A 24,153-nucleotide genomic window follows, 5' to 3' on the forward strand; every position below is an offset into this window, starting at 1 on the left:
ACTTTTGGGGGCTGTTGGGAAGGCATGATTTGTTTTGAAATGTGAGGACATGAGATTTGGAAGGGCCAGAGGTGGAATGATATGGTTTGGTTCTGTGTCCCCACCCAAATATCATCTTAAAGTATTATTATTATTATTATTATTTTGAGATGGAGTCTCACTCTGTTGCCCAGTGTGGAGTGCAGTGGTGCAATCTCAGCTCACTGCAAGCTCTGCCTTCTGGGTTCATGCCATTCTCCTGCCTCAGCCTCCCGAGTAGCTGGGACTACAGGCGCCCGCCCCCATGCCCGGCTAATTTTTTGTATTTTTTTTAGTAGAGATGGGGTTTCACCATAGTCTCGATCTCCTGACCTTGTGATCCACCTGCCTTGGCCTCCCAAAGTGCTGGGATTACAGGTGGGAGCCACCGCGCCCAGCCCATCTTAAATTATACTCCCATAATTCCCACATATTGTGGGAGGGGCCCAGTGGGAGATAATTTGAATCATTGAGGTGGTTTCCCCCATACTGTTCTCATGGTAGTGAATAAGTCTCATGAGATTTGATGGTTTTATCAGGGGTTTCTACTTTTGCATCTTCCTCATTTTCTCTTGCCACCACCGTATAAGAAGTGCCTTTCACTTCCCGCCATGATTCTGAGACCTCCGCAGCCATGTGGAACTGTAAGTCCAATTAAACCTCTTTTTCTTCCCAGTCTCGGGTATGTCTTTATCAGGAGCATGAAAACAAACTAAATACAGGCAGTATGGTCATTTTCACAATATTGATTCTACCCATGCGTGAGCATGGGATGTGTTTCCATTTGTGCTGTCTATGATTCCTTTCAGCAGTATTTTGTAGTTTTCATTGCAGAGGTCTTTCACCTCCTTGGTTAAGTATATTCCTAAGTATTTTAATTTTTTTTGCAGCTATTATAAAAGAGATTAAGTTATTGATTTGATTCTCAGCTTGGTTGCTATTGGTGTACAGCAAAGCTACTGATTTGTATACATTAATTACGTATCCTGAAACTTTGCTGAATTCATTTACCAGTTCTAGGAGCTTTTTGGATGAGTCTTTAGGGTTTTCAAGGTTTATGATTATGTCATCAGCAAACAGAGACAGTTTGACTTCCTCATTACCAATTTGGATGCCCCCCGCCAAAGGATTTTTAAGACTAACCTTATCAAATCTTACAATAGCAACTAAAAGTATAGGAACCGCACATTTCAGACCAAGAATTAAATCAGTGGCTGTCCACTGTGGCAACCCATGAGTATCAAGAAAGACAAATGCCTAAACTTCACCCAGAAATTTCAAATTAGGAGGCATGTGGTGAGGCCCCGCAAGGAGCCACCAGCAGGAATGAAGAACCACTGAGTTAAATCCCAAAACTGTATTCATACCCTACTTCCAACCCATTCACCCCAAACCTTTCCCAGGACCAAAACCAGCCTCTAGTGTGTTAGCACGGTTTGGCTTTCCTCCAGGAACTTCAGTTTTTCCAAAAGTTTCTAACTGTAAATTCCTCACCAGGACTTTACTTGCCCCCTCAACCGAGGCATAAAAATAGGACGATTTCCACAAACAACACTTATTTAGAAATAATGTGCCAGAAGAATGATTTGGGTTGGTTTTTATCTCTGATTCTTCCCAGTAACTCATCCACTAAGAACCCTGCCCACAGGAGGGTCTGATCCAATGGGGGGTTTGAGGCCACTCAGCTCAGCCTGGTTCCCAGGGCCAGTGTCCCACTCCAGAGGCCAAGTCCATGCTCCCCTCCCCTCAGCAGGCCTGTTCCTCCAGAGCTGTCCAGTCTCTCTGCCAGGCTCCAAATTCTCCATCTTCAGTGTATTGACCAAACAATGAGACAGGAGGACAGCTGGGAGAGCGGGAGTCTGAAATCACTGGTAGAGTGGCCCAGGACACACACAGGAGAGAGTCTCCACTGCTGCTGAGATGAAGGGACTCTCCATTCTTCTCAAAAGGCTTGCTGTGTTTTTGGCATTCCCCCACCTGACTTTTTTTCAAGTGAGTTGTTCCGATCTGACCTCAGAGAAGGCCAAACTGGGTGCTGTGGGGGAAGGGCAGAAAGAAACAAAACATGCTTGTAAGAAGTAGTTCCATAATCATAGCAGCTGCTGTTCATTGAGCTCTTCTCATGAGCCCGGCCCAGTACTGAATTTCATATGCATTATCTCATGTGATCCTTACCACCAGGAGGTAGGTATTATTATTGCCTTTCTAAGGATAAGGAAACTGAGGCTCAGACAGGCCAAGTTACTGCCCAAGACCATCTGGCTGCAACACAGAGTTAGAATTTGGACCCAGGTCTGTCTAACTCCACAGCTTGTGATCTTAACCTCTGTGTGTACAGCCTCAGAAAGGGAAAACAGCAAGGTGCCACTACATTTACATGAATTTCATCAATTCAACAACAAAAAACAAAGGCTCTTTGTTACCCCTGCTCCCTATCAGAGAACACCTTTATAAATGCAGTCTCAAACAAGTGGCCTGCAGTCCCAAATTCACCAACAGCCTTATTTAACTTGGCACATCATATTTTAAAATAACTTGACTGGCCCCTGCCAGCCTTTGAGTTTGCAGCTCAGGCCTCTCCTCTTACTCTATTGGATCTAGATCAAGAGGACAGGAATGGTGTTTTCAACAGAATCAAAACCATAATCGCCTAGCATTAAACCTGGGGAAGTTAGCTGTGAAGACAATTGTTCCTCCTGCATCATCTCCACCTCGGAGACGTTCTGCAAACAGTGCCACCCTGGCTGGTGACCCACTCAGCAGTAGCCACAAGGCAGCTGTATCAGCAGGTCTCCAGGAGCCAGGATGAGGCCTCGCAAGTTACTGCAGCATCACATAACAGTATGGGAGAAAGATACAGAGGGAAAATGATTCCATTCAGCTGCAACTTCAGGGTGGAGTTAATGTTTCACTCGGTGGATCCAGGCCAGGCCTCTGATCTCACACTTCCCTGGCAGACCTCTCTCTGCTGCAATCAGCTGGGAGTCATGTGTCCTCAGGGCTGGTGCGACAGGAACAAACAAAGCCCAGCATTCCACAAGCAGAGGAGGCCAGCCTTCCCAAACCCACAGAACACTGCTCCTTAATAGGCTGGGTGCCTATAATTAGTCTACAAATAGCACCGTGCTCATCGCCAGCTCACTCCTTTTGTCCCTACCCCCACTCACTGCACGCCCCGAGGTGCCTTTTCCAGGCACTGTAGTTCTCTAAGGGGCTACAGAAGTCTAAGCAAAGGGAAATTAGGAATCAGACTCCGAAATATTGTATGAGATCCAGCATGCAGCCTGCCTGGCAGTTAGATTATGAGAAGGTATAATAAGTCACAAAGTTAAGAAACAAAATCTAAGCATTGGAAGAACCCTACTTTGACCTTTTCATAGCAAGGAAAACGACTCACAGCAACACAATACTTGCCCAAGGATCTTATCCTATTTATCCTATTTTCTTTGTTGTTGTTGTTGTTTTGAGACAGGAGTCTCGCTCCGTTTCCCAGGCTGGAGTGCAGTGGCGCGATCTTAGCTCACTGCAACCTCCACCTCCCAGGTTCAAGCAATTCTCCTGCCTCAGCCTCCCAAGTAGCTGGGATTACAGGTGCCCGCCACCATGCCTGGCTAATTTTTTTGTATTTTTAGTAAGACAGGGTTTCACCATGTTGGCCAGGCTGGTCTCGAACTCCTGACCTCAAGTGATCCACCTGCCTCAGCCTCCCAAAGTGCTAGGATTACAGGTGTGAACCACCATGCTCGGCCTTTTTTTTTTTTTTTTTTTTTTTTGAGACAGAGTCTTACTCTGTCTCCCAGGCTGGAGTGTAGTGGTGGATCTCGGCTCATGTAACCACTGCCTCCCAGGTCCAAGCAATTCTCGTGCCTCAGCCTCCCAAGTAGCTGGGATTATCGGCACGCATCTCCACACCTGGCCAATTTTTGTATTTTTAGTAGAGAGGGAGTTTTGCCACATTGGCCAGGCTGGTCTTGAACTCCTGGCCTCAAGCAATCCGCCCACCTCGGCCTCCCAAAGTGCTGGGATTTCAGGCATGAGCCACCACACCCGGCCGTGTTTTCTTTATTAGATTGAACTGATGAGGCAAAAGACATCCTCCCTGCCCTCAGTAAAAGCCACTCTTCACTTCTTTTCACCACTAATATAAATAATCTCTGGTGATAACCTTTAATCCTTGAGCTTGGGTAAGAAAGTTTGATATCACTCTTCTACCCAGCAGAACTTCAGTTTCTCAGACTTTTCTGCTACTTAGAAAAATCACCGCCCTCAGCAGCCTCCCTTGGGCAACCCGGCCACGCCCACCACCACCACCACCTGAGCCTCTGACACCTGGCTCGGCTGGGGCCAGAATCATTCTCACCATGGTCATGTAGGTGGCCTCTGATTTTTCACTTGGTTCTTCTTCCTCGATCACCTCCCGTACAATTATTGGGGAGTAAATGTGTTTCTAGAGGGGGGAAATGGTACAAAAATTCCTAAAAATTAGATGAATCTTATACACCAGAGAAAAGGCCACCCACTCCTATTTGCTGGGCATCGACCACCCAAACTGCTGGTTCAGAGGGTTACTGAGACCTGGAGAATTCTCAACAATGATAATTCAGTCTTCAGTCTTCTTGAAAATTAACTGTCAAAGAACACAGTCTTAAGAACCAAACTCTTTGCTTCAAAAGCCACACATCTTTGTTTAGATGGATGTTTAGGTAGCAGCAGGGGTTCCTTATCTTGCTAAATTCCTTGTATTCTGGGGTTATTTCCTTCTAATTACAGTAAAGGCAGAATGGCATTAATCAGCAGTGAATTGTCATCATCTCCCTCAGAGGATTTATGTGGCAGGGCCAGCCCTCATTGAAGCTCACAACTGTGAGGTTCATGGTCCTGTCACTCGTTGGTAAAGCAGTATCATCCAGTGGCCCATTCTTGGACCACTGCACTCTACTGGGAGAAAATTCTACTCTTGGGACAAAAACAGCCCAAAATAGAGAAAGGTAACTATTCAAAGAGTTTTTTAAAAATTAAAGAAAGAAAAGAAAGAATAGGAGTTAAAGAAAACCAATCCATTTCTCAGTCTCTAGAAGCAATTATTTATAACTCCATTACAAAATCAATATGGAGAGAAAAGTCCTTCTTAATCCTTTCTTGCTAAGATCTTAGACTATTTCATTTTAAGCATTAGAACTCCTTAACTCCTGGATGTATTATAATTCTCCATTAGACTTTAGACAAATAGCACCTCCTAGATTACAAAGCATTTGCATATCATCATCTTATGTGAACCTTACAACAACCCTGTCAAGCAGGCTGGGCAACTATAATATCTTTATCCTTATCCTCATTTTGCTGATGAGACTCAGGGAGGTGGCAGATCTTTCTGACTCCAAGCGCAGTGCTCTTTCCTCAGCCCAATACCAGGATCTGCTGCCCGGGGCTGGCCCAGCCGGCCCCATGCACTGTACTCCGCAGAGGCTCTTACTTTAGTGACAAAGGCTTCCTGAGTCCCTGCTCTGTGCCAAGCACTGGCCTGCAAGCTGCGACATACAATGGGTAAGATATGGTTCCCGGAGGAATGAGAACGGCCCAGGCCTGCATCTACTTAGTGTTTTAGGCTGAAGCGTGTGTTCACCTCCTCTTCACATCTTTCAAAATGGCAGGGTTTTTCTTTTATCTCTGGATTAGTCTTCTTCGTGTTCTTCACCAAGACTGTAGAATTCACTGAACTGCAAGACATGAAAAGCATGTGGAATTAACCAGCGGGCATGGTTTATTCAAGGGTCCCTACATGAGATCCCCTCTTGGCTTTGTGAAGACAGAGACACCAGAGAAGGAACTATTCTCTCTGGACTCCTACAGCCAGGGCTACCCGGCTCACCTGGAAACCTGAGAAGCGCATCTCTTCTAATGAAGAACAAGAAGCCGTTCTGGAGATAATTTAGGCTGAAAAGCAGCTTCAACTTCTCTGTTATCACTCAAGCCACTTTCAGTCCGTATGGGAGAGGTAATTTTAAGTGAATGAAGAGAGAGAGGGGAGATGGGATTCCATTTGACCAGCCTGTCTACATTTCTGAGGACCAGGGAGTGCCGCGAAACCAGCAGGGGGCAGCAGGAGCTCAGCAAGACGCCAATCCGAAGGGCTCCTGGCCTTTCCGGGGGGCGGAGCAGAATAACCCCCACAAACACCCGACCCAAGCCCCAAGCAGGAGCTCTGCGCCTGCCCTGTCGGGGTCCCTTGGCCTTTGATCTCATGACCATTTGCCTTCTGAACATACTTTCTTTTTTTCTATTTTGGCCTAAGGCAGAACTAAAAAAAAAAAAAAAAAAATTCAAGGTTTAAGCTAGAAAAGAAGCCATATGTTTTGGTCTCAGTAGAAATATTTTCATTGTATTTTCTGCTTTTAAAGTTGTATCTTCTCACTGTCAAATAATTCAGATAATACAGAAATGTAGACAGTTGGAAGTGGAAGTTCCCTGCAACCCCTCACCCCATGGGATCCACCTTCTCCTTCACTTCAAATTCCACACAATTACCCACATTTTACAACTGTCCTTCCAAGCCTCTCTCAGTGTAAGCATAAGCTCACATAAAATGTACTTAGTACATATGCTGCTGGAGTGAGCATCATATTATTTTCTCTTTTATAAAAATGAGGTCATACTATAAATTCTGTATTTTTACCCCTTGGATATCTTTCCATGTCATTACGTAGAGGGATCTGGAGTTTTCATTGACTGGTTCACTGAATCGTTGCCTTTCTGACAGACACTGGCAATTATCCCTATTTTTAATTATAAGCAAGACGGCAGTTTTGCACAAATCTCAGCATATCCATTTAATTATTTCTTTAGAATAAACGACTAGACATGGAAGTGCTACCTTTCCTTTGGCTGGAAACTGAGGTCCCGACAGGGGAAGTTAAGCTGAGAGTGGAATCCAGGTTGTCTAGCTCAGTGCTCCGAGCATGCCCAGAGCAAAGACCTTTAGAGAGGCCAGCCAAGTTCAAAAGCAAATCAGAAGCCCTAGGGAGTGCAAGTGAAAACTTAGCAGGCACAAGTGTTTTCTGCAGGATCCAAGACCCACTGGGAAAGAACACTCAAAAGTCAGGACTATTCATGAGGCCCTTTCCCACTGACACTATTTCAACAAGGGAGTCAATCTGCACTACAAGCATACTCCATCGATAGTTGGATAAACTGAGGGACATGGATCTGCCAACAGCCAGTGGAACACAAGTGTCCCTGTTGGAGCATCTGGGCACTTCTGAGACCCTGGAAGAACTATCGATGAAATTCAGGCCTTTAAAAGCACATTATTATTATCATTATTATTATTTTTTTATTTTTATTTTTTTTTTTTTGAGACAGAGTCTCGCTCTGTCACCCAGGCTGGAGTGCAGTGGCGTGATCTCGGCTCACTGCAAGCTCCACCTCCCAGGTTCACGCCATTCTCCTGCCTCAGCCTCCCAAGTAGCTGGGACTACAGGCACATGCCACCACGTCCAGCTAATTTTTTGCATTTTTAGTAAAGACAGCTTTTCACTGTGTTAGCAAGGATGGTCTCGATCTCCTGACCTCGTGATCCGCCCGCCTTGGCCTCTCAAAGTGCTGGGATTACAGGCATGAGCCACCGTGCCCGGCCAAAAGCACCTTTTAATAATAATTCATTTAGAACCTGAGGGCACCCATTTAAAGATCGTATCTCATAATTATAATGTGGTCTTTTAGATAAAACCACTGGCAATCCTTAAGATCTTAGCTTCTATGCGGAACATACAGTATGGATAATTTAAAAATCATCTTTTAGGCAGTGAATGGTACCATGATAGTTCTTGTGTAAGATTTATGCTCTGAATTATGCCCTACTGAGGCCCCCATTTCTAAGGGAGTTTGTAGTCTTTACATAATAACAAAGTGAATGAGGAGAGCGTAGGAATATTAAATTCTTTTCCCGGGCACAGTAAGCAAAGTGGGCAGGGTTACCACAGATGATTCCATTTAAAAATACCCCCTTCTGTGAGAATGGCATAAGTAGGGCCCTATCACCCTGTTCTACTTTGGGGTAGAGGCAGCCTTGCACCTCCAGCCTCCCAACCCAAGGGGTGGGGGCAGCCCTGTACCTCTTATTTCCACAGGTCTTCTTCACGATCAATATCAGAACAGGGAGCAGCAGGATTGTGGCACAGACAATTCCCACGATGATCACCAGCTGATTACCACCCAAGACCAGAGGCCTCAGGGCTGCCGGGGTCACCAGTGCTTGGGAAAGTAGAAAAGCAAGGAGAGGGTCTCAATACTTTGGCAAAGAGCTGAGAGCCCCACAGCCCTATACCAAGTAGCACCAGCCAGGCCAGGAAGCGGAGGGGAAGGCCAGATTCCACCCCATATCTGGACACTAGGGACACTGTCTCCATGAGATTGAGAACCAAAGTCTAACCCCCTCGTTTACCCTAAGATGTAGATTAAGGTGGGTGGGAGAAGAGGCTAGCAGTTCACCTCTAGTAAAGTTTCCTTTCACATCAACAATTCTATTCTAAAATTTGGCTTAACAAGTGACCCAGAAATAACAGGCATTTTAGAGGCTGCTGATCTTCCTTAGGGCAAGTGGTTGTCTTCAAAAGAACTCATGCCGCAAGACTCAGCCCCACAGTGACAATACCAAGTAAAGCCTCCGGAGGTACTTCTGCCCATATGGAACCTTCTACTCATCTGCATGGTTCTTTCTAAATACATAAAGCAAACACCTCCTCAGGGCCAGACAGCACTAGGTACAGGGGATTCAGAGATGAATGATGATGTGTGGTCCCTGCTTCCAAGGAAGAAGACAAACACGTCAACAGAAAACCACAGGCTGCTGTAGGCGCTACAACAGAAGTCTGTATGGGGAACAGAGGGGCACAGAAAAAAGGGTGTCCAATTCTATATGCAGCAAGTGAGAATTTGCCAGCAAAAGTTCTAAAGTTTAACCTAAGACTTACAGGAAACATCCAGTTTGTTGGGCAGACAATATGGAGAAGGACAGAGGGGATGTTCTGCATGAGATCTGGAGGCCTGACAGGATGATGATTTTAGAAACTAGAAAGAGTTCAATGGGTCTGGCACAAAAGTGGCATCTGTGGGTGTGCTGGAGAATTTCGCTGGAGAGATGACAGGGTCCAAGTCAGGAAGGACCTTGACTATCTCAACCAAGAATCTGGCATTTTTCTGCAGGCAATGAAAAAAACATTGAAAGATTATTAGCAGTGGAAGAGAAAGTTCTTAATGTGATTTAGAAAGATGGCACCAAGAGCCGCGTGAAGAATGAGGAGCAGTGGCTGAGAGAGAAAGCAGAGACTGGTTAGAGGCCTACAGTTCAAGACAGAGATGAAGACAGCCAGAACTAAGGCGGCAGTGACAGACTGGAAGGAAGACAACTTCAAGAGTCTGTAGTAGGAGTCAAGGACTTGTTGACCTGACCTGTTAGATTAGGGGTCTAGGAAAGGGAAAGAATCAAGCACACCCCCAGGCATCTAGTTAGACAACTGAGGTTGGGGAGATGGGCTGAGGAGGGGTGTGCAGGGGTAGGTTAGACATGTTGCATATGAAGGATTTGTGGAAAACTTGTGTAGAGTTGACTAAGTATATCCATGGGTGTGTGTGGAACTGTGTCCAACATAGAGTGCATATAAATGCTACTGAAGGAGAGAAGGCTGAGGATGGATAATTGCAGTGCCATTGGTGATCTAAGCTGGAGTAGAGGTAGAATAAGCCAGAATGCAGTGCGCTGAGGAGTTAATGGGAGATGAGACAGTAAGATACCAAACACAGACCTTTAGCAAGCTATTTGGCTATGTTGAGAAAGAAACACGTGATTGTGGTGGTGGTTGTACAACTCTGAATGTACTAAAACCATTGAGCTGAACGCTTTAAATGGGCAAATTGTATGGTATGTGAATTGTATCTCAGGAAAGCAATCTTAAGAAAAAGAAAGACACAGAATGGAGCTGAAGAAAAAAAGACATAGAATGGAGCTGGAGTAATTAAGTAGTAGAATTGAGCAAACGTATCCATTGAATGGTAGAAACCAACAGAAAGTGAGCTCAGAGAGCCATGTTGTAAGGTTCCTGAGAAGGATACCACTTGGGCACAGGGGGCCAGATAAGCCCAGAGCAGAAGGGACCTTCCTCTGCCTCAGGATGGCAGGGCAGAGATAAGAATGGGGGAGACATAGATATGTTTGTGGGTGGAGAAGCTGCATGAGCCCCCATAATGGCTCGATTTTCTCTGTGAATTGGACTTCTGAGAAGGAAGCACACAGATCTGCCGTGCTCCCCTCTCCAGCTGGAGACAAGGTGCCTCCACAGACTTAGGTCTCTGGCCTGAGGTATGAGGTATGTTCCATCCTCACCCAATCTTCCCTGCCCCCAGCCAACCACAGCCAACTCCTGAAGGCCCTAGTGACAGGCAAAGTCCACAGGCCACATCCTGATTGCTAACTGGGTTATGGTTTAACTTTAACCCCTCACTTATCAACCTCTCTCTGTCAACACAATCAAGTCTTTCCTCTCCTACACAGCACTGGCCTTGATGCACACTGTTTGCCAGAATCCAGAACCTCTGATCAGAAAACCCTCCATTTTTGGTTCTGGTGCCTGCATGTTCCTCTCTGTTCCTGGCTGTCTCTCACTAGCTTAGGATCATTTCCCGCTCCACTCTAACACATACAGCACCTCCCTTGAAACCAAGTATGCTGACTTTGGACATCAACTCCAATCCTTCCCTGAGCTTCTGTATCTTTACATCAGTAGATGACCCTGGCAATGAGTGGGGTCTGGCAGAGGATTGGTATTCACTAAATTAGCTCCCCTCTCCTTGGCCTAGCAGCAGGGCCAGAACTAGGGTGAGGCAAGCCAGGCACCTGAGGAGCCACCTCTAAGGAGGCATCATTCTCAGGGTTGTGCAAGGCCAGAGTCAGCACCTGAGAGGGATGCCTCCTTCAATTTTGCATCCTAGGAACCTCTCCGGCCTCACTCTAGTCCTGGCCCCATGCACCAGCCAGGAGGTCCCTCAATGCTCCCCAGCCAAATGTTAGATACTTCGAGGCTCTTCCGGGCTGACATGCAGCACAATGGTTTTCTTGAACACCAGGTTCCCTAGGTGGATACTGCAGGTGTAGTTTCCTCCATCTGACTCCCTCACTCCTTGAAGCATGATGGAACCGTCATTGCGGAAAACGTCCCCCACCAGGTTCACACGATTCTGGAAGTGGCCCCAGCTCTGGGAGTACTCCGCAGACATCCTGAGTTTGTGGTAGTAACGAAATACAATCTCCTCCTAGAAGTGAAAGGCAAAAAGTATGATATTGTGAGGACTGGAGTGGAGCGGGGAGCAGAGAAAATGGGGGAGGGAAGATCTCAGGACTCCAAGGCCCTGCTAGGTGAAGGCAGTAAGGGTATTATCAGAAAGCATTAAATAACACAAAGTCATGTACACACACATGTGCATGCGTGTGTACTTGTGAAGGATGTCACCAAACCATGAACAGTTTTTCCATCTGAATGGAGGGATAAGAAAAGGAGGCCTTTCATTTTGTGCACCTTTCCAATAAAAAAAAGCAAAAGTATACTTTTATTCTTGATGACATTTCTAGTTGGATTTCCAATAGGAACCTGAAACATGTCTAAAACTGAACTCTTCATCTTTCCCCCAAACCAGTTCTTTCCAGTCCATCCCATTTTGGTACATGGCAATGCTTTCCTCCAGATACTCAGGCTAAAAATCCTGGAGTCATCCTTAATTTCTGTCTTTCTGGAACAAATCACATCGAATCCCTCAGCAAATCCTATCACCTCTACCTTCAAAATATATCCCCAATCCAGCCAGTCCTCACCTCCTCCACTGATACCATTCTGGTCCAGCTCATCTCTCACCTGGATTCCTGCAACAACTTTCTTACTTGTCTCCCTGCTTATTCTCTATGACAATCTATTTTCAGCAGATGAGCCTTTTAAAATGTAAGTTAAATCATGTTACTCCTGTGCTCAAAACCCTTCATGGCCCCCACTCCCATTTCTACTAAAATGCAAGGCCCTGCATGACCCAGCCCATCTCCCTTTTCCTCTGACTTCAACTTCTACTTGCTCTTCCCTCACCTACTTGGGTCACTGCGCTCCAGCCACATGGACCTCTTGGCTGCTCCTTGCATACTGGCTGCAGGGCCTTTGCACTTGCTACTGTCTATGACTGCAAGAACACTCTTCCCCCTACACATATGCAGGGTTCACTCCCTCTCCTCAAATGTCATCTCAGTGAGGGCTCCCCAAGCACTCACATAACAAAACCCACAAAGTCCTGCTTTATTGTTCCCCATAGGCTCTTAATATTGCCTGATGTATTATATACTTCTTTATTATTTTACATGTATCTCCTCCATCTTGGTTGTAAGTTTCCCATCAGGACTGGGGCTTTAAGTATTCTTCATATAGCAGATGCTTTAAAAATAACTTGTTAAATGAATATTGGCATTAAAAAAAAGCCATGTAGATTGCTTTTTTAAAGCTTTTAAGAAAAGTTAATGGGTGTGTAGACACAAACATGAATGAAGTGACCTGGCCCCTAACATTTTGTCTCTCGTGATTCAAATTCACAACCTCAAAATGTCAATTCTCATCCTATTTTCTCCTGTGAATCACTCAATGGATGACATTTAAATGTATGGCAAGCTCTCAGAGGTGAACCTGGGACCAGATGTAATTCCCCATACTCCATCATGATGTCACCCACTGTGACCCACTCAGATAGCATAGAGGAATCAAGTGCAAATGACTTTGTTAGAGAGATGACCTGAAATATGTTTTAATTTATAAAAGTTAGTCTTTAATAAATTTTGCAACTTAACTTTTATTAATAAGAAGTTACTTGGGATATCCCCACAACACATGTTGACCCATAAATATACGACCACATCATGGTTGAGAGCTACTGGTCTAAAGAATAAACTTGCTTTTTCCTGCTTTATAGAGTTCCCGTAAAATACCCCTCACCCTGGCCCCCAGGATCAATCAATCCCAACACGCGAAGTACCCATGAAAATTCCCTCCATCACATAAATGGGGCAATGGGGCACAGATGAAAACTCACAGAACTAACCCCAGTAAGAATAAAAGTGTAATCACTTTTATGCCTAGCCCATTGCTTTCTTGGCTGGGCCACAAAAATCATCTCCCTCATTCTCCCATGGACTCTATACGAAGGAAAAGGGAGAAAGAAGGAAACTAAAATGCAGGGGCCAAGTCTTATACAAAATGCTTTACATGTACAATCTCATATCGGCATCCAAAAAGTTAAGCATCATCATCATCTTCTTGTTCTTCATTGGAGTTATCTTTCCCACCAGAAAGCTGAAATTGCTAGGAGAAGGTCCAGTTCTGATAAGCACCAAAGCCCAGGCTCTTGCAACACCTCCTCATGTGCCTGATTCTACCTCTGTCCTGATACCATCAGCCAGAGCCTTCTCTAACACAGTGATGTTTCCTCCTTGTTACCTTTGCGCGCCGTCCTGAAAATATCCATTCTACCTTGGTCACGTGTTTCACTTCTGTGCTCTGGAAAACACATCCCATCTGAATCAATCCACCCACATGGACCATGAGCTCTGAGGATGAAACAGTAAATCAAGTCAGACTCAAGTTATAATCTATAGAAGTCAAAGACTTTCTAGAAGAGATCATGTTTAGCCAAAGACCCTCAGCAGCAAAAATCGCTGTCACCACCAAACACTGTACGTATTCCCTCTGTAGGTGATCCAGATGATTCCACGTGGGCAAAGTACTCAGAGCCTCCTCCCTCAGACCAGCACAGCATCATCCCCAAGATGAGAATACCCTCTAGCTGCCCACATGTACCAAGCCTGAGGGTTTCTGCTGTCTCCATATCACCATAAACACTTTCTGGTCCTCTTTAATTCCTTTCTCTTTCCCCTTTTCCAGAATTCCTCCCATGAACTCTAATTTCACATCAAGTTTGTACTAAAGGAAGTATGGAAAATCTCAAAGCCCCCATTTTATGTTCATCATCTTAGACACCAACATCTGCTTAGCATAAACAGGAAGTGGAAAGTTATAGAACTCTCATTCTTATATTTAACCCACTGACTCTCCCAACTAAAAAAATGAACCAGGGATAACTTTCTTCAACTTCTTTTATTATTTTTCTTTTATTCTAGGACCTAGTTCTGGCCTTGGTACAAGTCACAGGACTCTTTGCTAATTAGGCCAAGACAAAAGACAGCTTTCTCCTTGACTTTTCTTTCTGTTTTAATCCTGCTCTCTCCTGCCCCCACCCTCCCAATTTCCCCTGCTTCTGGCTTTCCAACTCCTAGGCTCTTCCTTCTGCCTATTGTACAAGCAGCTGACCCACCATATGTTTATTACATAAGTCATTTTAAGTGGCCATGAAAAAGAAAAGAAGTAGAAAGACATTTCTGATTTTTCAGTAATGCTCTATACAAATCAACCACAAAGTTGATTAAGCAATGAAAGTCAGGGTGGTGTATAAGGAAGACACAAGTCTAGGTCTTAAGTGCACAGAGTTCCTTCAAAAGAGTGTTAAGCAAAGATCACGAGGGAACAGAGTGCATAAGCCACCCTTTCATCCAAATTATTTCCCTGGGAGAAGAGTAACTTCCTGCCCAGCAGGAGAAATGCACAATAGGAGGAAAGCAAAAGAAAATATTATGAACTCTAAAATCTATGGCAGGAATTATTTTGAAAGCGATAAAAAAGTTACTCCAAAGAATACCAGTAAGGAAGCAAACTCCCTTTAAATCTATCAGCACATTAAGAATTAAACTCTATTTTTAAAATGCAATAATAAAAACTGAACATTCTGAGTCCTTTCAATGCACCACCATGTGCTAGACACCCTATACACAGTAGATTAGTTAGTCATTACAATATTTTGAGGTTTGTATGACTACTCTCCCATTTTACGGAGAAGGAAAGTAAAGGAACCCAATGCCACATGGCCAGGAAAGGTAAAGCCAACATTTAAGCCCAGGTCTGAGTGAAAGGAAAGCCAGAGTTTTCTCACTCACTCTACTGTGGCACCCCACATAAGTAGAAGGATGGCTGATTCTAGAGCAAAAGTAGAGGACATTAATCTAATTATTATTTTCATCTATAGTATTTAAATCAAGAACTATGAAAAAAAGAATTGAAGTGGTAGAATCATAGAGAGACTATCAACTGAAGGGTAAACTTTGTATAGAAAATTATAGATGACTGCAAAAAATGGAGTTGCCATGTTGGTGGAGGCAACTTACATAAAGCAAGTTGGAGCACGGTCCACTAGGCAAAATTGTTAGGGGTTGGATCTATTCCCATTCTAGCTGGAAGAAAAAAAAATACAGCTTGCTCCACTAGCCACTGGGGGAATATCTGACTATCTCTAACATTGCCCTAGCCTGTTTCCATGGATTCCTCAGCTCTTGAAATTGACTCCTTGTGGTTCCCTCTGTGTCTCTTCTAAGCAGGAAAAGGCTATGCTTGCATGGACAAGTGTTCAGGCATGGCATTAGAGACCAAAGGCAGAAAAAGGAAGCAAAAAGAGAATCCTTTGTAATACCAGCAATTTGGAGAGGCTGAGACAGGAGGATCACTTGAGCCCAGGGGTTTGAGACCAGCCTGGGCAACGTAGGGAAACCCCATCTCTACTTAAACAAACAAACAAAGCCAGGCATGGTGATGCACACCTATGGACCTAGCTACTCGGGAGGTTGAGGCAGAAGGATCACTTGAGCCCAGGAGTTCAAGGCTACAGTGAGCCGTGATCATACCACTGAAACTCCAGAGCCTGGGTGACAGAGCAAGACCCCACCTAAAAAAAAAAAGAGAGAGAGAGAGAGAATCCTTGGGCACAGCATCTGATTTGCTTCTTCTTCCTGGAGAACAAGAGCTTTGGAATTAAGAGAAAAATGACAATGAAAAAAAAGTAGGATAATTAGGAGAGGGGCCAGAGGCCACCTACTACAACTCCATTTTTTAGAAATCAGATTCAAGTAAGGGATGCTAACTCAATAATTTCATTCATTCCACAAATGCTTATTAATTGCTTACTCTGTGCCAGGGGCTACGCCCAGGCAAGCAGGGAAGACACAAGTGAATAGGTGTGATGAGTGTCATAAGAGAGGAAGGCAGGGTGCACCAGAGGAGCTCATTAATAAAGCTGGGAGGCTAAGGACCTAAGCTAGCTGCAGGCGGGAAATGGCCCCAGATTCTAGTTCCCTAACTACATTGCAAGCTCTCCTGGGGTCACAGACTGTTCCTTCTATTCCACACTCTTAAAGAATGCATCTAGTTCTGTGGCTTGCAAACTTTTACTTTCATTTATGTATTTTTATTTGTAAGTTTTATATCAATAAGCAAAACTAAATTTTAGAGACACTGGCTGACATTAGTTTGGATATCATTAGTTTATTATAAAAGAGAGACATGGAAATTATTTACACAATGAAAGATTTCAGAACTCCAGTGGAATGAGTGGCTTCACATGAGGATTTTTCAATAGTGATTTATTTTGGTATATATACTTTCCAAGAATGCCACCATTTCTAAATAAGAAATTATCCCTGTCGTCCAGAACTACTTTGGTGCCTCCATATTCTAGATTCTGGGGGAAGAATTTTATCTCCAGCTTTTGGGCTAACTGGTTGAATCTCTCCACCCTTTCCTTTAGAGCCCAATACAACAGCTTCTACAGTTGCTTGCAATACTTTTGAGATTTTTCTGGAAGCATAATGCCTCCTTTGGTTACAGTCTCAGCTGCATTCCTTTCAACTAATACCCAGTCAAAGAGGCGAAAAAAACTTTCTAAATGACTCGGGCCACCACAGCTTATACTCTCCCTTTCAAACTGCTTGCAAGCAGCAGAACACTTATTCAGACCAAATCTTACCTGGCAGCCCAATGAATACAACAGGAAAAAGGAAAAGGACTTTGGTTGCAACGCAGGTGGGAGCCTAGGGTCCTATCCCTGCCCCGCTCTTACCCTTCATGTTCTTTGGAGCTTAAGGTTCTACAGAGCACAAATTTTAAAAACCACCCACTCCTTCCACTTATAAATGGAAAAATAAAGTGCAAAGAAGAGTTAGAAAGATCTGCTCCTTTCTTCTTTTTTCTATTTTAAGAGACAGGGTCTCAGCTCTGTCACCCAGGCTGGAGGGCAGTGGTGCGATCACAGCTCACTGCAACCTCCACCTCCTGGGCTCAAGTGATCCTCTCACCTCAGTCTCCCCAGTACCTGAGACCACCACAGTCATGTGCCATCACGCCCAGCTATTATTATTATTATTATTTTTTTTTTTTTAGACATAGGGTCTCACCATGTTGCCCAAGTTAGTCTCAAACTGGCTTCAAGTGATCCTCCCACCTCGGGCTCCCAAAGTGCTAGGATTACAGGCATGAGCCATCACACCCAGACTTTTTCTTTTCTTTCTTTTCTTTTCTTTTTTTTTTAATTTTAGACAGAGTCTTGCTGTGTCACCCAGGCTAGAATGCAGTGGTGCCATCATAGCTCACTGCAGTCTTGAACCCTGGGGCTCAGGCAATTCTTCTGCCTCAGCCTCCCAAAATGCTAGGATTACAGGCATGAGCCACTGAGCCTGGCCTGCTTATTTCTTTTCTATCCCCCAGAACACCTAACATAGGGTACCTATAAAATACAGATGTAGCATCAATGTGGATAACTGATGAAAGGTATTAGGGCATAGTAAAAAGAACATGGACTTTGTTGTCAGAGGTGCCAGGGTTCAAGTACTATTTATTCCATTTAATAAATATGTGTCCAAAACATATTTGGACATATATGTGAACAAAACATCCTTCACAGGGCTTTTGTGAGGGGGGAGTGTGTTTAAAGTAATAATACAATAATTATCAATATTTTATTTAATAAAATAACTATTTTTATTGACTGAAATAATTATGATCATTTTTTGAAGATTCACTCTGTGGTAAGTACTTAGCCCAAAGGCTGGCATTTACTCAAGATAATCAGTTTCCTTGCCTCTTGCACATGAAATCTCTTGCCCCTTGGCCCTTCTTTAAGTAAGCATTTGCGTACCTTTGGGCTCCTCTGGAAGCACATGCAGTACCACCGCCTTCTTGAACACCTGGCTCTCCCCTTTGAGGCGGATTTCACAGATATAGGTTCCCTGGTCAGCCTCTTGCACATCTTGGAGCAGGAGAGAGCCATCATTGCATAAGATGTCCCCCATCAAGTGTACGCGGTTCTGGAAGCGCCCAATAGGCACACTGAGATTGGAGTAATAGTATAGCACATATTCGTCCTGAAGGGCAAAACAGTGTTGGAGACAATCAAAAGAGGTGCCAGACCGAGGAGCCTGGATCCCAAAGACTCTGTTATGTGGGGGCAGCAGAGCTATCATCATGATCATGATCCAAAAGCATTTGGTACCCAGTTAAGAAAAATAATGTGCCAGGCAACAGTCTAACTTGCACAAGCTCTGCGACTCCCTTTCTACAAAGACAAATGGAGAAATGCAGTCCACATTTTATTTCTTACAGTTTAAGGTAAAATATAGCACCCACTCTGAAGATCACTCTACGGTTTTTAACTTACAACTTTTGAAAACCATCTCTCGTTTTCACCGTATTTTCTGCCACGGCCCCAGATTAGATGGCATTCAAATGCATGATCTATTTTCACTAGTGCAGTGGGTGGTGTTGGCGTAAGAATTCCAGGCATGGCCGGCTGGCTGCCACTTTTCTCATTTCTACCCTCCTCCCGGCAGCAGTATCGTAACACAAAAGGAGTCATCCACAGGGAATGGTTCCAGGCTGGGCCCTGGGGAATTCTTTTGTTTTTGGTTTTGGTTTTGTATTGTTTTCTTCTGTCACCCAGGCTGGAGTGCAGTGGCACAATCACAGCTCACTGCAGCCTTCACCTCCTAGGCTCAGGTGATCCTCCCACCTCAGTCTCCCAAGTAGCTGGGACTACAGGTATATGCCACTGCAGTCAGCTAATTTTTGTGTTTGTTTTTTTTATAGAGATGGGGTTTTGCCATGTTGCCCAGGCTGGTCTCGAACTCTTGAGCTCAAGTGATCACCCTGCCTCAGCCTCCCAAAGTGCTGGGATTACAGGCATGAGTTACCACACCCGGCAGAAATTCTTATTTCTACTTACACTATGGGTTTATCCCTCGTATAAAAATAAAGGCCAATAAAAATTTGAGTGAGAGTAGCATTATAGGGACAACAGGCAATGTGCTCTGAGCTACAAAAACAATATTTTGTTTGCAAACATTAGGACTTTATTGTTAGTAACAAACTACTTGGGATGTTTTTCACAAATGATCCTGATATACGAGTATCTATACAGACTGTCTGATGAGGCTTAATACACTGTTCCTCACTCCAAAGAGCTCCATGAAAGAACCTTGCCCACCATGCTGCATCTGCTAATCCCAACACTTTAAGCAGCCACAAAGGAGAAAATGATGATTCCCCAGCACATACATGGAGCAGTGAAACACTGAAAGAATCTGTCCTCCTCCCCACCCCAAAAAAGATCATTGTGGTATAGTTCTTATGCCTAGGTCAGAGCTCTCCTTTCTAGAACCTCGGAATTTACCCCTCTCACCCGCTTCTGCTACTTAACAAAGGGCAGAGATAAAGGAAGGAAACTCAAAGAATTTCATGTGCAAGAACAAGGAACCTCTCGTTTCATGTTTGTGTCTCCCATCAGCCCCTTAACTACTTGAAAGGTAAGCATTACCATTATTGTAATTGCCTTCCTCTTCACAGCTCAGGAAGCTAAGATCAGCAAGGTTGAGTAACTTACTTACCCAGCTGATAACATAACCAAGTTCCTGAACTAGGACGAGGCCCAGTTCTGATAATCTCCAAAGCCCCGGCTCTTGCAACACCTCCTGGTGGCACCTGATGCCTGACTCTTACACCACTCTGTCCTGACACCAGCAGTCAGGGGCTTCTATTACATAGTGATGTTTCCCCCGCGTTACCTTGGCGTGCTCTCCTGGTGACAGAGTCCAGTCTATCTTGAATATACATTTGTCTTCTGTGCTCTGGAAAACACATCCCATCAGAGCTGAATCACCCACATGGACTGTTAGCTCAGGCGGGGAAACATTCAAGTCATTCAGGCCCAAGGAATAATCTATAGAAGTCAAAGGCAAGAGGACACATCATTTAGACAAATACTCTCAACAACAAAAATCAATTTCAATCATGGAGTACTAAACACCCCTCTCCCTGGATGATCCAACATAGACAAAGTCCTCAGAGGCATGTTCAAAGGCAGCATGGCATCCCTGTCCTCTAGTTACCTATATGGCTCATCAGAAGGATTCTGCAATCTTCATACTACAATAAATGCTATCTGGCTCCCTCCTCCTATCTAGCCCCTTACACTTTTCTGGAATTCTTCCTCCCAACCTTTCTAAAGAAATAAGGGAAACCCCAGAAGTCTCTCCTTTCTGATCATCAATTTAGAAACTCACCTCCACTTACCATAACGACGAAATGGGTTGTTCCTTGCTCTTAAGTCTCCCACTGGTTCCCTCTCTGAAAAGAGACCTTTTGTTTACTTCCCCTTTTCCCTTTCTTTTAGTTCCTTCACAAAAGCATTTGCTGGCTGATTCTGGCTGTAGGGCAGGTCCTTGTAATTAGGCCACCACAGAGCACAGCTTTCCTCCTGCATTTCCACTGTGTTTATCCTCTCCCTGCCTCACCCCTCCAGCTTTGCCATCAGCTTTCCAGCCTCTAGGTGCTTCACACAGGGACCCCTGCCCATTATCTCTATGGTGCTCAAGCAATTTCGAGCGGTCACTACAACAAAAAACCATTACATGGATATTTCTGTTTTCACAAGATATGCTCTATGCAAAGAGACAACAAAATCAAGAAAGATACATTTAGATGCTGCCCAGTTCATATCAGAGAAGAGCCAAGTGATGGGAATGAACAGAAAATGTGCCAGTCTTTTCATCCAAGCTGTTTCCCTGAGAGAAGACAGTTAACTTCCTGCCCCAACAGCAGGCTCACACAGCAGGGAGGACACAAAAGAAAACATCAACTCTAAACCCTTCAGAGGGAATTATTTTGAAAGAAATCAAAATTAGCTCCAACAAATATTTGGAATTTTCCTGTAAGGAAGAATTGAGCAGCTCCATGTGTGATTGAAAATGTAATAAGCGAATTTAATATTAAGAACACTGTGTGTAGAATTAAATGAAGGACTGCTAGGAAGCAACAACAGCAACCAAAGCAAAGAGAAACTGATGTTTGAAGGGCAATCTTGGTAGAGAAACAGCTGAAGAAGATGAGATTTTCTGCAAGAAAGGAAAACCTCTCCACAAAAAACTACAAAACCCCCAGTGCCACCAAGTCACCACATACAGGGGTTGGACTGGTAGCTCTCTGGATCAGAGGGCAAAAACCTGCAGGCTGCTCCACAGACCTCTAGGAAAATGTCTAAATACCTTCTGAGGCCATTATAACCCTGCTTCTTTGAGAAAAATTATCTAATGAACACCATTTTGGAGTGCGTGCCTATGTGCATGTTTGTACACACTCTGGATTGCCTGGAATAGGAGCAAAGGCAACCCTGTTGTATACTTTGCTGAGTCAGGGTTTAAATTACTGTCCAAAGTTCAAAAAATAATAATAAAGAGAAAAAGAAAAGGCTATAAGAGCAAAGCACCTGATTAATTTCTTCTCCTTCCAGAACTACATCCATGGGATAAAGAAAAAGGCATGGGGGAAAAGGATGAAAACCTAGAAACCAGTGGAGATGAGCAACGAGAAGCTCAGCACTTAGGTGGAGGCATAAACAGGAGACCAATCTGGTCTGAGGAGATGGCCAGGTCAGGCTCCTCAGAAGGAAGTGGAGCATAAGGGTACCTGAAGGGTAAGGAAGCATCGGGCGGGCTTGCTAGGTTGAAGTGCTGGGAGGAAGGTTCCAGGCAAAGGAAACCACCATAAATTGGGAAAGAGCTCAGTCCATTTGAGGAACCACAAGAAGGCTTACATGGCCATAGTATGAAAAACAGCTTTGGGTCTCTCTTTGGTAATTTCAGTTCCTGATTCAAGGCGAACTGTGGTTTTAAAGATAACAATTTAAAGTGCAGGAATGCCACAGAGAAACTTTCCCTTTGTCACGTAAGAGGGTCCCAGAACACCCTTTAGGACCCAAATGCATTCTGTTTCTAATGGAAACAGGAAGCTTCAGCTTCCCAAGAAACCATAAGCTAGTCGGCTTCAAAAACAGCTGCTTCAACAAAACTGTGAAGTTCCACATTAGGGTTTCCATCTTCAACAAACCCAAGGGAATCGAAAATATGTAAAATTGGCTTTTAATAATGCACAGAACTCAGGAGAAATCAAATACCCCACGGAGTCCCTTAGCTTCTACTTACCCAGTAACACTGGCAGCAGGATGAGTTTCAGTGGGCAAAACATGCTGCTCTCAACTTTCAAATCTTAAGATAAAAGAACAAAAATCAGAAAATCATGTCAAGAGAAGCTCATTAATTTAAAAAACCAATAGTGAAGGACTATATGGAGCAGCCTCTGTTTGAGACACTGGTATGCAGCATTGAACAAGAAAAACAGACGAGGTCCCAGCTCATTTGCAGTTTGTATGCAGCGGGAGGTGGAGAAAAAAGAAGCAAATAAGTGAATGAATGAATAAGAAAATACCAGATGTCAATAAGCGCTATGATGAAACAAAACAGAGTAGTGTTTGAAGAGTCACTTGGGGGCTGCTTTAGATTGGCCATAAGGGAAGATTAGATGAAAGTTGCTTTTCAAGAGAAAAAAAGCAAATGATTGCAGGATGCCCTTGAGATGACAACCCTAGATTTTCCACTACCTGTGTGTTTCACACAAACAAAAAAATTATAGGATATCCAGCCTGAAATTTTTCCCCATCTCTCCACCTAAATTAGAATTACCGCTTTTTTGGGAGGAAGAGATTGGGGGAGGGAACAGATTCTCACTCTGTTGCCCAGGCTGGGGTGCAGTGATGTGATCTCCAGGGCTCAAGCAACCTTCCTGTCTCAGCCTCCTGAGTAGCTGAGACTACAGGCATGCTACACCACACTTGCTTTTTTTTTTTTTTTTTTTTTAAGTAGTAGAGAGGTCTCACTGTGTTACCCAAGCTGGTCTCAAACTCCTGGGCTCCAGTGATCCTCCACCTCAACCTCTCAAAGTGTTGGGATTACAGGCATTGGCCACTGCACCTGGCCCATGGTGAACTTTTTATCTTATTTTTTTAAAACTTTTTAAAGGCAGGGCAGTGTGGCTAGAATGAGAGTTGGGCTGTGCATTGGACAAAAGTATGTGTTTGATATGCATGTTATCTCTGTAGTATTCATTTCATTGCATTCACCAGCCCCTGGAAAAGGATTCACTGTTCTACCAAACACCCCCAAATTTTCTTAGCTAAACAGAAGAACCCTGACTCTCAGGAGTTACAGTGCAACCAGTCTTGAGTTCCCACCTGCTACTGCTCCTGGCCTCAGCCGTGGTCTTTACCCCTGGCCACCCTGCCGCTGGGGAGATTCCACCTCAGAATCTGCTAAGAGGAAAGATATGTTTTTTGCATTAACAGCAAGGTACCCCACCCAGCTCTGCTGGGACATCTGGCACATACGGTAGCCATTTTAATTAATAAACATTGATTACTTGGCCGGGCGTGGTGGCTCACACCTGTAATCCCAGCACTTTGGGAGGCCAAGGCGGGCGGATAACGAGGTCAGGAGATCAAGACCATCCTGGCTAACACGGTGAAACCCCATCTCTACTAAAAATACAAAAAATTAGCCGGGCATGGTGGCGGGCGCCTGTAATCCCAGCTACAGGAGGCTGAGACAGGAGAATGGCGGGAACCTGGTAGGCGGAGCTTGCAGTGAGCCGAGATCACGCCCCTGCACTCCAGCCTGGGCGACAGAGCGAGACTCTGTCTCAGAAAAAAAAAAAAAAAAAAAATTGATTACTTAAGACATTCCTTAATCGTATTTTCCAATCAACAAAATCCTCTACCTGGAAAATCAGAGTCAAGATATTCAAGGAGGTTCCTACCTTAGGTCCCACTTACACAAAGTCAGCTGATCTTGCTGAACCT

At 44.3% G+C, this 24,153-nt stretch overlaps 1 protein-coding gene across 2 annotated transcripts; it reads right to left on the reverse strand.

Annotated features, from left to right (window-relative positions):
* Nucleotides 1–1,360: 1,360 nt before the first annotated feature.
* On the reverse strand, nucleotides 1,361–22,507 carry JAML (junction adhesion molecule like). 2 transcript variants are annotated; one of them, XM_003820057.5, is made up of 9 exons: nucleotides 22,445–22,507; nucleotides 20,030–20,184; nucleotides 18,109–18,334; nucleotides 13,533–13,642; nucleotides 11,085–11,322; nucleotides 8,130–8,268; nucleotides 5,642–5,735; nucleotides 4,379–4,465; nucleotides 1,361–2,053 (listed from the first exon to the last, which is right to left on the reverse strand). In XM_003820057.5, the coding sequence occupies exons 1-9, from the start codon at nucleotides 22,485–22,487 to the stop codon at nucleotides 1,961–1,963; spliced, it is 1,185 nt and encodes a 394-aa protein (XP_003820105.1). In that variant the 5' UTR covers nucleotides 22,488–22,507; the 3' UTR covers nucleotides 1,361–1,960. The 2 variants fall into 2 exon arrangements, with proteins under 2 accessions (XP_003820105.1, XP_008971746.1); XM_008973498.5 differs by lacking the exon at nucleotides 22,445–22,507 and adding an exon at nucleotides 20,538–20,956.
* Nucleotides 22,508–24,153: the final 1,646 nt, after the last annotated feature.

This window comes from Pan paniscus, chromosome 9 (assembly GCF_029289425.2).
Source record: "Pan paniscus chromosome 9, NHGRI_mPanPan1-v2.0_pri, whole genome shotgun sequence".
In the NCBI taxonomy this organism is placed as follows: Eukaryota; Metazoa; Chordata; class Mammalia; order Primates; family Hominidae; genus Pan; species Pan paniscus.

Excerpts from the sequence above, each read along its gene's own strand:
- JAML (XM_003820057.5), bottom strand. The coding sequence starts at position 22,487 with ATGTTTTGCCCACTGAAACTCATCCTGCTGCCAGTGTTACTGG. Across the intron at positions 18,335-20,029 it reads CACCAGGAGAGCACGCCAAG|GACGAATATGTGCTATACTA; the intron begins GTAACGCGGGGG and ends TTTGCCCTTCAG. Across the intron at positions 11,323-13,532 it reads TTTCAGGACGGCGCGCAAAG|GAGGAGATTGTATTTCGTTA; the intron begins GTAACAAGGAGG and ends TTTCACTTCTAG.